Source organism: Mobula hypostoma, chromosome 4 (genome assembly GCF_963921235.1).
Source record: "Mobula hypostoma chromosome 4, sMobHyp1.1, whole genome shotgun sequence".
NCBI classification, from domain to species: Eukaryota; Metazoa; Chordata; class Chondrichthyes; order Myliobatiformes; family Myliobatidae; genus Mobula; species Mobula hypostoma.
In genome coordinates, this window is record NC_086100.1 from 60,890,117 (window position 1) to 60,903,889 (window position 13,773).

A 13,773-nucleotide genomic window follows, 5' to 3' on the forward strand; every position below is an offset into this window, starting at 1 on the left:
TCTAGACTACATACATGTTGGAAAATGTACCAGACAAGGCAAAAATAAATGGATGACAAATACTAGGAGCTTGACATTGCAAATAGCATAACATATCGAGGATGCAGATGATGCCAGATGATAGAAAATAGTAAATTTGGAAGGCTACGAGTACATGAAAAAAACGGTAGCTTAAATGAACGTAATCCCATTTTTTACTTGCATCTGTCCTCATAAAAGATGGGGATTAATAAAGTATAATAAAATGCATTGGTCATGGTTAATGTAGCATGTACAGAGAATTTGTTGTTGTTCCTTTTATGCCATTTCCGTGGCATTTGATCGTTGTTTAGGAGACAAGAGTTCCTAACTCGACGCGCAACCTAGCACAGATGGAAAGCGTGCAAGGAGCCAGCAGTGTTCGAACTGGGGGACCATTCACCTCCAAGTCCGGTGTTGATGCTGCTACACCATTCGCTGGCTGACGGAGAGTTTAGATTCTCCAAAAGTTCAAGACATTTTCCAGCCTGGATAAAATGTATTGCAGGCTCCTTAAAAAAAAGAGGAAATAGTATTTTTTTTCATTTAGCGATCACCTTAAAGAGACTACCAATGGAGTAAAATTTAAGAACCGAAAGGTAATGTACAAATTCAGCTTAGTGTTTGTATTTGGCAAATTAGTCGAAAATTCTGAGGGACAGCGTCAGTTTTTTTTAAAGCTAATAAAGTTAGCATGGACTTGATAAGGACCTTTCCGTGGAGTTCAAGAAATAGTGCTAAAAGTGAGATAAATAGAAGAGTGATGATCAACACAAGTTTTAGTGAACGGAGAGCGGTGCGTTTCTGTTTTATTGTTATATATACTGATTCAGATTTAAATGGCGAGAACGTGATTAAACATTGCCATTGATTTAAAAGATAACAGATGACAGAGAGGAAATAAGTTCTGGACTGCAATAAGATATAAATATGTTAATTAAGAGGACATACAGGTGATAAATGGATTGTGATCCGGACAAACGTGTCCTGCAAGAATAATCTAAAATTGTTCATGTTTCTCAGCCGCCAGGAAGGAATTGGAAGGCTCGTGTTTTAATGACCGAGTTTCGCTCAAACGTGAGCCTAACGGTTTAAAAACACTCCACGCTGCAACACACACACCTAACCACCTCAACAGGCCGTGCACGCAATCCACAACCAGCCGCGACTCCGGCATGGCCCTGGAGCGCGCACTTCCCATCGGAGGGGTGGGGCTGAGTCCGGGAGAGCGCCCCCCCGGGGCTGGATGACCCCAGTTGCGCCGCAATTGTCTCTCCCCACCTCCTCTCAACCGCATCACCGCGTCGCCACAAACCAATCAGCTCCCGCTTTACTGCGAGTTGCCAATTGTGGCGAGAGCGAGGCTGAGTGTTTTACCGGCATTTTGCCTCCATTCCAGAGAAGGCAAAGTAGGGTCGAAGGGCGGTGGGTGGTTGGCAGGTTGGGCGGGCGAACGAACGCCGAGAGAGAGCGGGTGTTCCGGCCTGGTAATTGTTCAGTGGTCGTGAAAGAGAAAGCAGTGCAAGTTAGTTTTTCCCTTCAGGCTCTTGGCAATGGCGGACAACGATAAGCAAAGGCTGAAAAATTTCAAGAACAAAGGGCGGGATCTGGAGGTGAAGGAGGTTTTTTTTATTGTTTCTTTCTGGCGTTTTGTTGCGGTACCGATGCTGCCACCGCCGCCGTGACGTCTTTAGCAATTTGTGAGTAATCAAAAGCCCGGGCCTGCCTGAGGCCTAATTGAGTCGCCAGGCGTGAGTGAGCAAGGCAAGCGTCTGGGCGCCTTCGCAGAGATGTAAAAAAAAGTGGCTTAAGAATAAATCGGTTGCTCCGTGGCTAATGCAACTCGGTTTATCTTCGTTTATAAGTTGTAATTTTCCTGTGAACGGGAAATTTTAACACATTTTCCAGAATCTCTGTTTAATTGTTTTTAGTACATGTTAGTGATCCGTAAGCATGGTGGACTTTTAAAAAAGAGTGTTGGAAGTGTGTTCGTCATTTTGACGCAAGTAACGCCTTTTCTAAGTGTAACTGGTTAGACTGTTAAGTAAATATCCTCGGGTCTAGTTAGTTCCCACCCAGATGCTTAAGTTATTTAAAGTATAAAGTAGAATGAACAGGAAAATAGAGTGTGTAAGTTTCAAGATAACAATCGCCTCCTGAAGACACTTATGAAAAATGAAATTAATTTTCAGATAATCGGTATTCTTTATGGAAAACGAGGATTGCCTTAAATTGGAGGGTTGTAAATGTGCATGCTAATTGACATGAACTTTTGAAAGATTTAAATTGTTTTACAGAACTAATCTGTTCACATTATATCTGTTTTTGAGTTGAGATTGAAGTCTTAAAGTTGTCCTCATTTGCACAATCAAATCCTGTTGGCACCTGCACGATGTATGATGTAATGTACTGTGTAATTCAATTGAGATAAGGATTATTTTGGTGCTGCTAGCAGATTATGTTCATGTATGAAAAATTCAAAGATTATCATGTTGATTTCTGGAAAATACAATTTCATGCAAAAATTAGCATTACTTGAGTGTCACCTATAACATGGTTTCTCATTCTAGCGTGGGTTCATCTTTCACACCCTTTCCCACCAGAACAATAAGGCCAATGGATATAACTGTCATATCGTCTTTTAAGCTATGTGCACTGAGATTTTTGATTTCCCAAGAAGCTGGTATCTGATATAAGTAAAATATGAATCTGTGACGTATTTTAACAATAACACTGTCGTGAATCTTTATAAACTTCATAATGAAAGGCTGATAACTTGATGCTTTTGTGGAGTTGGAGCACAAAGCTGCTGGATTATATTGTACAAGAGTTAATTGTTTTTATCTAAATACTTTTTTAAAAACCCAGAATCTTTACTATGGCCACAGAAAATAGAACCATTAGATTGCAACTGTAAACTTACAGTAGAACTATAAAAATTCAAACATTTTTGGTGGTAATAGATGATAGTCCCTTCATACTTTTACAGGGATGTGCCGTCCAACTTTATACTGAAGGACAGGAAAATATATTTTTATTTCATTGATAGAACACTTAAGTTGTGCACCTTAAGTTTTTTTTTGCAACAGTTTAGTGATGCCTCACTATCTATGTAAATTGAGGAAAATGGTTTTTTTAAAAAAAACTATACCTTCAAAATCATTGGCACTTGACTGTAGAACATGAACTCGTGAAGGATCTTGGCCCAAAACATCGACTGTCTATTCCCCTCCGTAGGTAGTACCTGAGTTGCTGAGCTCCTCCAGCACTTTGTGTCTGTGTGTGTTGCTCCCTAACTGTATAACATGCTGCTGCAAAGACAGAAAAGTTGGAAAATAATGGCTGGTGTTGCTCCTTAAAAGAATTTGAAGGTATTTCTCAAACTAAAACAAACTTCAGCTGTATTTGTCCAAAATATCATCTTTCTGGTTGAGTATGTAGGGCTTTCAACTAGTGGGTCACCGAAACAACTTGGAATAATAGGACAGCTCTAACATGAAAAACGTTTCACAGAAATGTAATCAAATAAAATTCAGAGTCATGACAGGCTAATAAATTAATGCGTGATCTCAAAAGTGGATTTTGAGGAAGAAGGGGTGTTTGGAAACTATCAGTTTATCTAGTGTTTTATTGTAGCCAGCTGAAGGTTAATGGGATTGCTGTGGTGAACACTTTGTCCATAAAATGGGATTGGAGGAATGTGGAACAATTACGAGGAGCAATCGCATGGGCCAAATTTACAAGGAGTGCTATCGTAAGAAAGCAGCATCCATCATCAAAGAACCCCACCATCCAGGCCATGCTTTCTTCTCACTGCTGCCATCAGGAAAGAGGTTATAGGAGCCTCAAATCCATGCCACCAGATTCAGAAGTTATTACCCCTCAACCATCAAGCTCTTGAATCAGAAGAAATAACTTCATTTGTGTTCTTGATAATAATTGTTTATTTATTATTATTATTATTACTACTCTGCTTTTCTTTGTATTTGTGGTTTTGCCTTTTGCGCATTGATTGTATTTGTTTATATGTTCATTCATTCTATTGTGTTTTTTGGTATTGACTGAATACCTGCAAGAAAATGAATCTTGGGATAGAATGTTGACAGTGACATATTACAGAAAATTCTAATGCAGACTACTTACTAAGAACATCCCCACCCCCCCCATAAAAAAAGTGTAAGGCTTCCTTGTATTTCCAGCATTTGCAGTTCTTAGATTTTTTTAAAATAAAGTGTTCTGTTAATATCTGTAGTTGTCTGATTAGGTATTTCAATAATACATTCTCATCTATGCAGTGTTTACCTTGATGTTGAGAATGTACTTATTTCATTTTAAGTTGATTTGTTTGACCATTACGGATTAAGTGGAGATGATGTGTGACAGTATCAGTGAATAGAGTTGAAAATGTGTTTGGCATTGAAGGCATGAGTAATATTCATTAACTTTATGCATGGTTTATCCATCATGGATAATTCAGGGTTTTGCTAACAGGCATTAAATAGACTGAAATAAAACTGATAGTCAATAGGTCAGGCAACTTATCTTGGAGAATTAGTCCCTTTTTATTAAGAAATATGTTTTGAAACTATTTGGAGAATTTCCTTGGGAGATCAGGTGATAGAGGTATGTAACTATGTATATTTATGCAATTTGTAATATTTCTAGAGCTGCCTGATGTTTATATTAATCTTTAATATTTGTTTCAAGTGGCAGAAATTACACTTGATTCTTTGATTTGTGGTCAAAGGAACACATCTTTACTATCCAGTTCAATTGAATAAAGCTGCCTTTATATTTTATTTATTTCTTTAAGTATGTACATTTCAAACTGAACTAAATTAGGTCTCCAAAGACTGGAATAGTTAATAACTATAAAGAAAATGTTAGTGTAATTACCCTGATCTTGTGTTTCTTCTGAGTTATAATTAATGCTGAATTTTATTTTTGACAATTCTAACTGAACTGAATTTGTGCATCTGTCAAGATTCCGTTGGTGTTCTGAAGTCAATTATGGTTTAATAGGAAATTTCAGTTTTGCCAAGAAAATCTCTTACTAATCCTGCTATTGGTGTAAGAGACCAAACAACCTAATGATTGGAAATTGCAGAGTATGCCCCTTTTTGATAAATATCATTTGATCTAAATATTTTATATTTCTTAAAGCTTTATAGATTTTAGCCAATTGGCCTTTTAAGAAATGTGTTGCAAAATGGGTACAGTTTTTGATTGAAGTTTGGGGGGTGGGGGAGGACTTTATATGGCCAAGCCTTTGTTTAAGTAAATGTGCTTTTAAAAATCGGCATAGGGTCCTTATTTTGTGTATGGAGTTCTGTGCCTGAAAGCAGATAAAACTGTTTCCCTTAATTTTGAAATGAACCATTTCCCCAAAATCACAGTGAAATATATACCATCAACAGCTCTTACTGGGTAGTCTGTGCCTGTCAGCATTGGTAATAGTTGTTTCCAGCAAGTGAGTTATGACGTTATGTTTGTCTGAATGTAGCCTGGGAGGAGCTGATATGCTAATCAGTGAGAACTTATGGAATGACAAAGCATTTTCTTAAGTTTTTCTGGGATTATACCTTTGCTAACTTGGAATTTTGTACTTATTTTGTCACCATATTTTGTAACATTTATTCCAACATTAAAAAAAACAAGTAGTTGGATTGCATGTCCTGTATCTGCAGGAATTCTTGGCTCTTTGACATTCAACCCAAGTGGGATAAAAATAATATGCAGCATAAGGGATGGAGAATACATGGCTGATAGTTTGCTTAACAAACCAAAGGAGGGAGTGCTGGTACACACAAATTATCATCTGGTTTTAGTTTGAGGGCTGCAACTGGTATAGCCACTGATCGGCTTATAGTACCTAAAAGGATCCTAGGTTGAAAAATATTGGTGTTAGAGATGGGCTGGAATGAGTGAGATTTAAACAAATTGAGAAGTACTGGGTTTGGTTTGCAGTTGAATTGCCTGTTGATGTTTTTTTAACAGAATTGATTAGATGAGTAATGGGGAGATCATTTTAGTTTGAATAAAGGAGTCCAAGCAGAATTAGGATTTGCTTTTCCAATTATTGCTGTTTGTAACAGAATACTTTTCTTCCCAGATTTTTGTTAAAGTAGAAACTACATTGCCTGACAATTTAAAACTACGGATTTCAGGGAATATTAAGCAACTTGGCGAACACCACTTAAAACTTTCAAGAATCGTAGCCTTGCATTTAGGGAAACTCATACTTAATATATGACTGCATTTGTTACAGGTGGTAACATGCCTGGGCAATTGAGGTTGAAAGGTTTGTTACCATAGAGTGAAAAGATTAGAAACCAGAACTTAATACTTGGTGGTTAATACAGTGGTACTTTTGGGAGATCTGAACTACATGCAGCATCTCTAAGTATTTAGAAGGGTATCTCCATCACGGTTTTCATAAAATCCTCCAAATCTCAGTGGTAAGATTAGTGAATTTTAGCATTGGCATAATTGCCATTGATAACGTACCATCAAGGCTGTAGCTACCACCTGAACCTGTGGATGGACTATCACTTCTGTGCTTTGTGCTAAACCCCTGATACAGGCTCCCTACTCAGTATGAAATTGTCAGGAGAAAGAAAATACTTTCTTGAAAACTTAAATTTTTGCCAATTTGTGGGAATCACTGTCCTAAAACTAATCACAATGAAAAAGAAGCATTCAAGTATGCACTGAGAATTGAGTTTTTCTTGGAGCATGCAAATGCTCAGAGGAAGTAACACACTACCTCCTCTTGTTAAGTGTTTAATAACTCCTATTTAATTAGCAGAATTTTTCAGTAACCTCAGAACCATTAGAACTGAAGTGGTATTTTCATTCTTGTCCCTGAGACTACCATATAAAAGCAATATACAGTCTTGCAATTTCCTTGGGATATTGATTCCCAATGGAAGAGATTCAGTTAATAAGCTACAACATTACAAGATAAGTTAATATTATCATGAAATATTACTACATTGTGGAAATGTTTTATAGAATTGTTTATTTGGTGTTGAAAGGTTACTAGTTTTAAGGATGATTTTTATGAAATAAGTAATTCATTTATTTAAAAGATTGGTGTAAAATTGCATGTAAATGAGTTATGAAATCTCATTACTTCTGTCAGTATCTTAAATCTCTGAGAACAGTTTCAGGTTCCCAGGCACCAAAAATTAAGTTTAGCCTATAGGCATGAGTAACCCTCTGTCCTCATCTGGGTTCCCATAATGCATAAGAATTTGGACAGCGTGCGTCATTTGATAACACTTAGCAGTAAACAGTCTTGATCCAGTAGTTCAAAATAAATATCAAGTTATGTGTGTTACCATATACTGTCTTGCATTTGATGTGGGCATTTCCGTTTGCAGGTAAAAATGTGGAATTAGAAATTACTAATCAGGAAGAATTCTTAATTGTTTTCTTTATACTATGGGACCAATGTTTAGATTATTCAGCTCTGCCTTGGGACTGCACGTGTTGTGCATTAAACATTAAGCACTGGCAAAATTTAAATTAGTTAAGTGTTGATTTTGTGAATGCAAATGCTACTTTGTAGTTTGAAATTTTACTTTTGTTTGCACCACTAGTTTGCACCAATATGGATTTTTTAAAAACTGATTAAAATAGAATTGCAATTTATGTAGAAGATGAAAGGAATTGACATTATGTTTTTCTTCTTTAGTCTATGAGAAGACAGCGAAATGAGGTGGTAGTCGAACTAAGAAAGGTAAGAAATCCTGGTGAAACAAAGTTGCAAAAAGAAAAGACTTTGTATAATAGTTGTTATAAAAATAAGTAGTTAAAAATGGTAACCATTAGTGAAGTAAGTAACACTTAACTGGTTGCAGGCAAAATACCTTGTAGAATATAAATAATACTTTTATTGTCTATGTAAATATGTTATATATGAAAATATCCTTTATTTTTATTTGCAACTTATTTTTATTCCTATTTCTCATCTGAACGAAATATTTCTACTCTTGCAGAATAAGAGGGATGAACATTTATTAAAGAGGAGAAATGTACCTCAAGAAGATGCTTGTGAAGATTCTGACCTTGATGGTGACATCCGAGTGGTAAATACTGCTAAGACAGATGCTTAGTAGTATGAGGTTCTAATATTGATGCTAGCAGAAAGTGAACAATGTCATCAAATGTTTTTCTTTGGAAGCAGTATAATATTTTTATCATTACTTGATCAATTTTGCAATTTTAGACTTTTTTGTTTTTTGAGCTACTAATGGAACTTTTTTAAAAATCTGGAAGTTGTATTTAATTTTATTTGGGTCTCAAGTGTAATTTGATTTTATAGTAACATTGTTTACAATAAAACAGCTATTTTAACTTGTCAGTTTTGTCATAGAGCTAATATGATACAGTGGAGTATTGTGGAAAATTTGAATTTATATAATTCGCATCAGTATTGTTCGTTTGAGGCTTGCATTTAAATATAGGATTAATGATAAATGAGGGTGCATTATCTACTATTGGTAGTAGGTCAAATTTCACTTAAATGTCTGTCTTTGGGTAACTCACAACTATTGTCGGTGCCCATTGGTACAGTTAAATGCTATATTTTAAGCTGCAAGGTTCCTGGGGTTCTCAAATTTTTTTAGGCTAGAGGAGAAATTACTTGTGCTGTTAAGCTGTCCTTTAGCAGTAAGATAGTCGCAGCTTTTTCTCTAATATGTCCTCCAGGCAGAAATTTCATTCAGTTTGTTTAAATGTTAAGTGCCTTGAGCATTTTGCCATGTTTCATTTGTTGTAAAGTAGGCAAAATGGTTGCAGAATTTGTAGTTGTGCAGCTTATTGCAAGTAATTATTTGAGTTAAACTGCAGTAACTTTTTAATGTACAACAAAAAGTAATGTTCTTGTTTACTTTCTGCAGCAAAATACATCACTCGAAGCAATTGTTCAGGTAACTAATAAACATTAAAGTTGAATTTGTATGTTACAAAATGAGCTTTATATAAGTATTTACTAATGGTATGATTATTTTATTAAACAGAATGCTTCTAGTGACAACCAGGGGCTTCAGCTCAGTGCAGTGCAAGCTGCCAGGTGAGATAGTCACTCTCTGAACTTGGTAACAGTTGATGGCTCAAAATACAATTGACTTGTATTCCTGGAAAAAAAAAAATGCTGGTTTATTTTTCATTTGAAATTTTTAATGCTGTTATTTGTTACAAAGCACTGACAAGCAGTGTGCACTTCTGATTTGGATAATAGAATGCAAGTGCCATTGATTTGTAACCTGGCTTCATTGATGGTGATTATTGTCCAGAAATTATCTCCAATTAAAACATTGGTAAGGCTAAGGCTGCAAGTTGTATTTCTTAATTTTATTCAGGACTCAAGTGTAATTTGTGATTTTACAGTAACATTGTTTACAGTAAAACAGCCATTTTAACATGTCAGTTTTGTCATGATTCTCAAGGTAAAAATGTTCCTCAACAGTCTTTTTTCCCCCCAATCATTTTCTGAGGAAGAGCTAATCGAGGTTAGAATTCTATTTTTCTTTGAGATACAGTGCGGAATGGCCCTTTGAGCCGCTCCACCCAGGAACCCCTGATTTAATAAAATGGACGATCTTGAAATTCAGCTACTGATTGGCAAGTATGAGGTTGTAGCCATCTTTGAAACTTGACCAAAGGATGGCTGCCATTGGGAGTTGAATGTCTGAGGATATACGATATATCGGAAAGATAGGTTAGGGGGTGGTGTGGCCCTGTGTATAAGAAATAATATTAAATCATTAGAAAGGGATGAAATGGGATCGGAAGGTGTGGAGTCTCTATGCATTGAGTTAAGAAATGGCAAGGGTAAAAGGACCCTAATGGCAGTTGTATACAAGCCTTCAAACAACAGCCGAGATAGAAAAGGCGTGTCAGAAGGGCAATGTCACGATAATCGTTGGGGATTTTAACATGAAAGTGGATTGGGAAAATCAGGCCAGTACTGAACATCGAGAGAGAATTTGTAGAATGTTGAAGGAATGCTTTTTAGAACAGCTTGTTGTTGAACCCACTAGGGGATCGGCTGTGCTGGATTGGGTGTTGTGCAATGATCCGGAGGTGTAAGAGAGCTTAAGGTTAAAGAACCCTGAGGGAGCAGTGATCACGATATGAATGAGTTCACTTTGAAATTTGAGAAGGAGAAAGTAAAATCCAATGTGTTGTTATTTCTGTGGAATAAAGGAAATTACAATGCCATGAGAAGGCAACTGGCCAAGGCTGACTGGAAAGGGACACTAGCAGTAAGGACAGCAGTGCAGAAATGGCTGGAGTTTCTGCAAAAAAATAAGGGAAGTGCAAGACAGATGTATTCGAAATAAGAAATATTTGAATGGAAGGAGGACACTACCATGGCTGACAAGTGAAATCAGAGCCAAAGTAAAAGCAGAACAGAGGGTATACAAGGAATACAAAGCTAGTGGGAAACTTAAAAAAAACACTTGCAGAAGGAAATTGAGAAGGTCATTAGGAAGGAAAAGATGAAAAGGAAGCTGGTGACTAATATTAAAGAAGATACTAAAAGCTTTTTTAAGTATATAAAAGGTAAGGGAGAGTTGAGGGTAAATATAGGACCGATAGGCAATGACGCTGGAAATATTGTAATCAGAGGTGGCAGAGGAACTAAATGCGTATTTTGCATCAGTCTTCACAGTGGAAGACATCTGCAGTATACAGGACATTCAGGAGTGTCGGGGAAGTGAAGTTTGTGCAGTGACAGGACAACTGAGAAGGTGCTCAGGAAGCTTAATAATCTGAGGGTGGAGAAATCTCCTGGACCTGAAGGAATGTACCCTTGGGTTCCGAAGGAAGTAGCTGGAGAGATTGCGGGGGTATTAACAATGATCTTTCAAAAATCAATGGATTCTGGCATTGCACCGGATGACTGGAAAATTGCAAATGTTACTCTGCTATTTAAGAAGGGTGGGAGGCAGCAGAAAGGAAACTATAGACCTGTTAGCCTGACATCAGTGGTTGGGAAGTTGTTGGAATCGATTGTTAGGGATGAGATTAAGGAATACCTGGAGGCACATGACAAGATAGGCCAAAGTCAGCATGGTTTCCTGAAAGGAAAATCCTGCCTGACTAACCTACTGCAATTTTTTGAGGAAATTACAAGTAGGGTAGACAAAGGAGATGCAATGGATGTGATGTACTTGGATTTTCAGAAGGCCTTTGACGAAGTGCTGCACATGAGGCTGCTTTGCAAGATAAGAGCACATGGAATTACAGGGGAGTTACTAGCATGGGTGGAGCATTGACTGATCAGCGCAAAACAGAGTGGGAATAAAGACATCCTATTCTGGCTGGCTGCCGGTTACCAGTGGAGTACCACAGGTTTGGGACTGCTGCTTTTTATGATGTATGTCAGTGATTTGGACTATGGTATTAATGGATTTGTGGCTAAATTTGCCGATGATTCAAAGCTAGGTGAAGGAGTGGGTAGTGTTGAGGAAACGGAGCCTGCAGAAAGACTTAGATAGTTTAGGGGAATGGGTGAAGAAGTGGCAAATGAAGTACAATGTTGGAAAGTGTATGGTCATGCACTTTGGTGGAAGAAATAAACGGGCAGACTATTATTTAGATGGGGAGAGAATTCAAAATGCAGAGATGCAAATGGACTTAGGAGTCCTTGTGCAGGATACCCTGAAGGTTAACCTCCAGGTTGAGTCAGTGGTGAAGAAAGCGAATGCAATGTTGGCATTCATTTCTAGAAGTATGGAATATAGGAGCAGGGATGTGATGTTGAGGCTCTATAAGGCACTCGTGAGACGACACTTGGGGTATTGTGTGCAGTTTTGGGCTCCTTATTTTAGAAAGGATATACTGATATTGGAGAAGGTTCAGATAAGAGTCACGAGAATGATTCCAGGAATGAAAGGGTTACCGTATGAGGAACGTTTGGCAGCTCTTGGGCTGTATTCCCTGGCGTTCAGGAGAATGAGGGAGGGATCTCATAGAAACGTTCCAATGTTAAAAGGCCTGAACAGATTAGATATGACAAAATTATTTCCCATGGTAAGGGAGTCTAGGACAAGAGGGCATGACTTCAGGATTGAAGGACCTCCATTTAGAATAGAGATGAGGAGAAATTACTTTAGTCAGAGGGTGGTAAATCTGTGGAATTTTTTGCCATGAGCGGATATGGAAGCCAAGTCATTGGGTGCATTTGCGGCAGAGATTGATTAGCCAGGGTATCAAAGGGTATGGGGAGAAGGCAGGGGAGTGGGGATGACGGGAAGAATCGGATCAGCCCATGATTGAATGGCGGAGCAGACTCGATGGACCAAATGGCCTACTTTAGCTCCTACATCTTATGGTCTAACCCTAGCCTAATCATGGTCCAACTTAGAATGACTAATTAACCAATTGGCTACTCTAAACACTAGAAGTGTAACAGGCAGTAACTACTAAATAACGATCAACCAGTACGTCTTTGAATTGTGAGAGGAAATTGGAACGCCCAGAGAGAAAACACACAGTTTTGGGGAGAACATCCAAACTCCTTAGGCAGCAGGGGAGGGGGGGATTTTTTAAGTCTTTCCTTCACTTCTTCATTTGCTATCCAGCCTTAGAGCTGTCAGAATTTTATACACCATTTCTGGTCTTCCATTCCACTATTTGCAGTTATGTGTTCAGATCCCTTTGTTCAAGCTCTTGAATATTTCTAAGACTGCAACCTAATCTTGCATTATTTAAACTGCCCCTTAGATTTTTGTGAAGATCTCACTTGTCTGGCCCTGTATCTAGTTTTGAGATTGCACTTACAAAGTACAGTGGAATGTCATACTACGCTATGAAAATGAATAGTGGTTAAAGGAAAAGGTTCAAGTTTTCATTTATTTCTTTTCTTCTAACAGGAAATTGTTATCAAGTGATCGCAATCCACCGATAGATGATTTAATAAACTCTGGCATTTTACCAATTCTTGTGCATTGTTTAGAACGAGATGACAAGTGAGTACTGAGTGTGATCAATGTATTCCATTTGAATTAAAACTAAATGTTTTGAAAATTTAAAATGTTCAGAAACTGAGTAGAGCAGCTTTTCTCCTGATATCAATCTTCCTAAAAAAAAATGCAATGATGTGCATTATTGGTAATATGTTATTTTTTTGTAGTCCTTCGTTACAGTTTGAAGCAGCGTGGGCTTTAACTAATATTGCTTCTGGCACGTCAGAGCAAACACAGGCTGTGGTTAAATCAAGTGAGTGTTTTCTCTTATTATTGGACACTGGTTTTCTTTACTTCTGATCTTGTAATGTTGTACTGTAATCCTTGAAATGGAGAGGTCCTTAATTCTTTAAGCCTTTAGTTTAATTTTAATTTAGCATGTAATCTCTTTTGCGTTTTAAATGATTTGTTAGAAATATTAATTGGGTAAACACTGAATTTAAATTTCAAATATTGGTGTGGCACATCCATCTATGTGTTTTAATTTGACGTTGTCTTTGATTCTGAAATCTTTAATAGAAAAATAGTTTAAAATAAGACACTACAACATGCTCTGCAAAAATATCTGGTTATCCCCTTGTATGCTGAAGTTATTTTTTTTCTCTCAAGTTTAATCCATTTTATGTTTTGCTTGTTAGATGCAGTTCCCCTATTTTTAAGACTGCTACACTCTCCACATCAGAATGTGTGTGAACAAGCGGTTTGGGCTTTAGGAAACATCATAGGTATGTTTTACTTGACATTATTCATTTTGTCACAGAACCTTCCTTCT

General features: G+C 37.3%; 1 protein-coding gene across 1 annotated transcript in view; it reads left to right on the forward strand.

The window, feature by feature from the left end:
* Positions 1-1,376: 1,376 nt before the first annotated feature.
* Positions 1,377-13,773, forward strand: part of kpna4 (karyopherin alpha 4 (importin alpha 3)) — a 29,082-nt gene continuing 16,685 nt past the window's right edge. The window contains exons 1-8 of the mRNA XM_063045846.1: positions 1,377-1,631; positions 7,718-7,762; positions 8,022-8,111; positions 8,925-8,954; positions 9,045-9,097; positions 12,909-13,004; positions 13,169-13,254; positions 13,640-13,726. Of these exons, the coding sequence (XP_062901916.1) occupies positions 1,572-1,631; positions 7,718-7,762; positions 8,022-8,111; positions 8,925-8,954; positions 9,045-9,097; positions 12,909-13,004; positions 13,169-13,254; positions 13,640-13,726 (547 nt within the window). The 5' untranslated portion in view covers positions 1,377-1,571. The remainder of the gene's footprint in view (positions 1,632-7,717; positions 7,763-8,021; positions 8,112-8,924; positions 8,955-9,044; positions 9,098-12,908; positions 13,005-13,168; positions 13,255-13,639; positions 13,727-13,773) is intronic.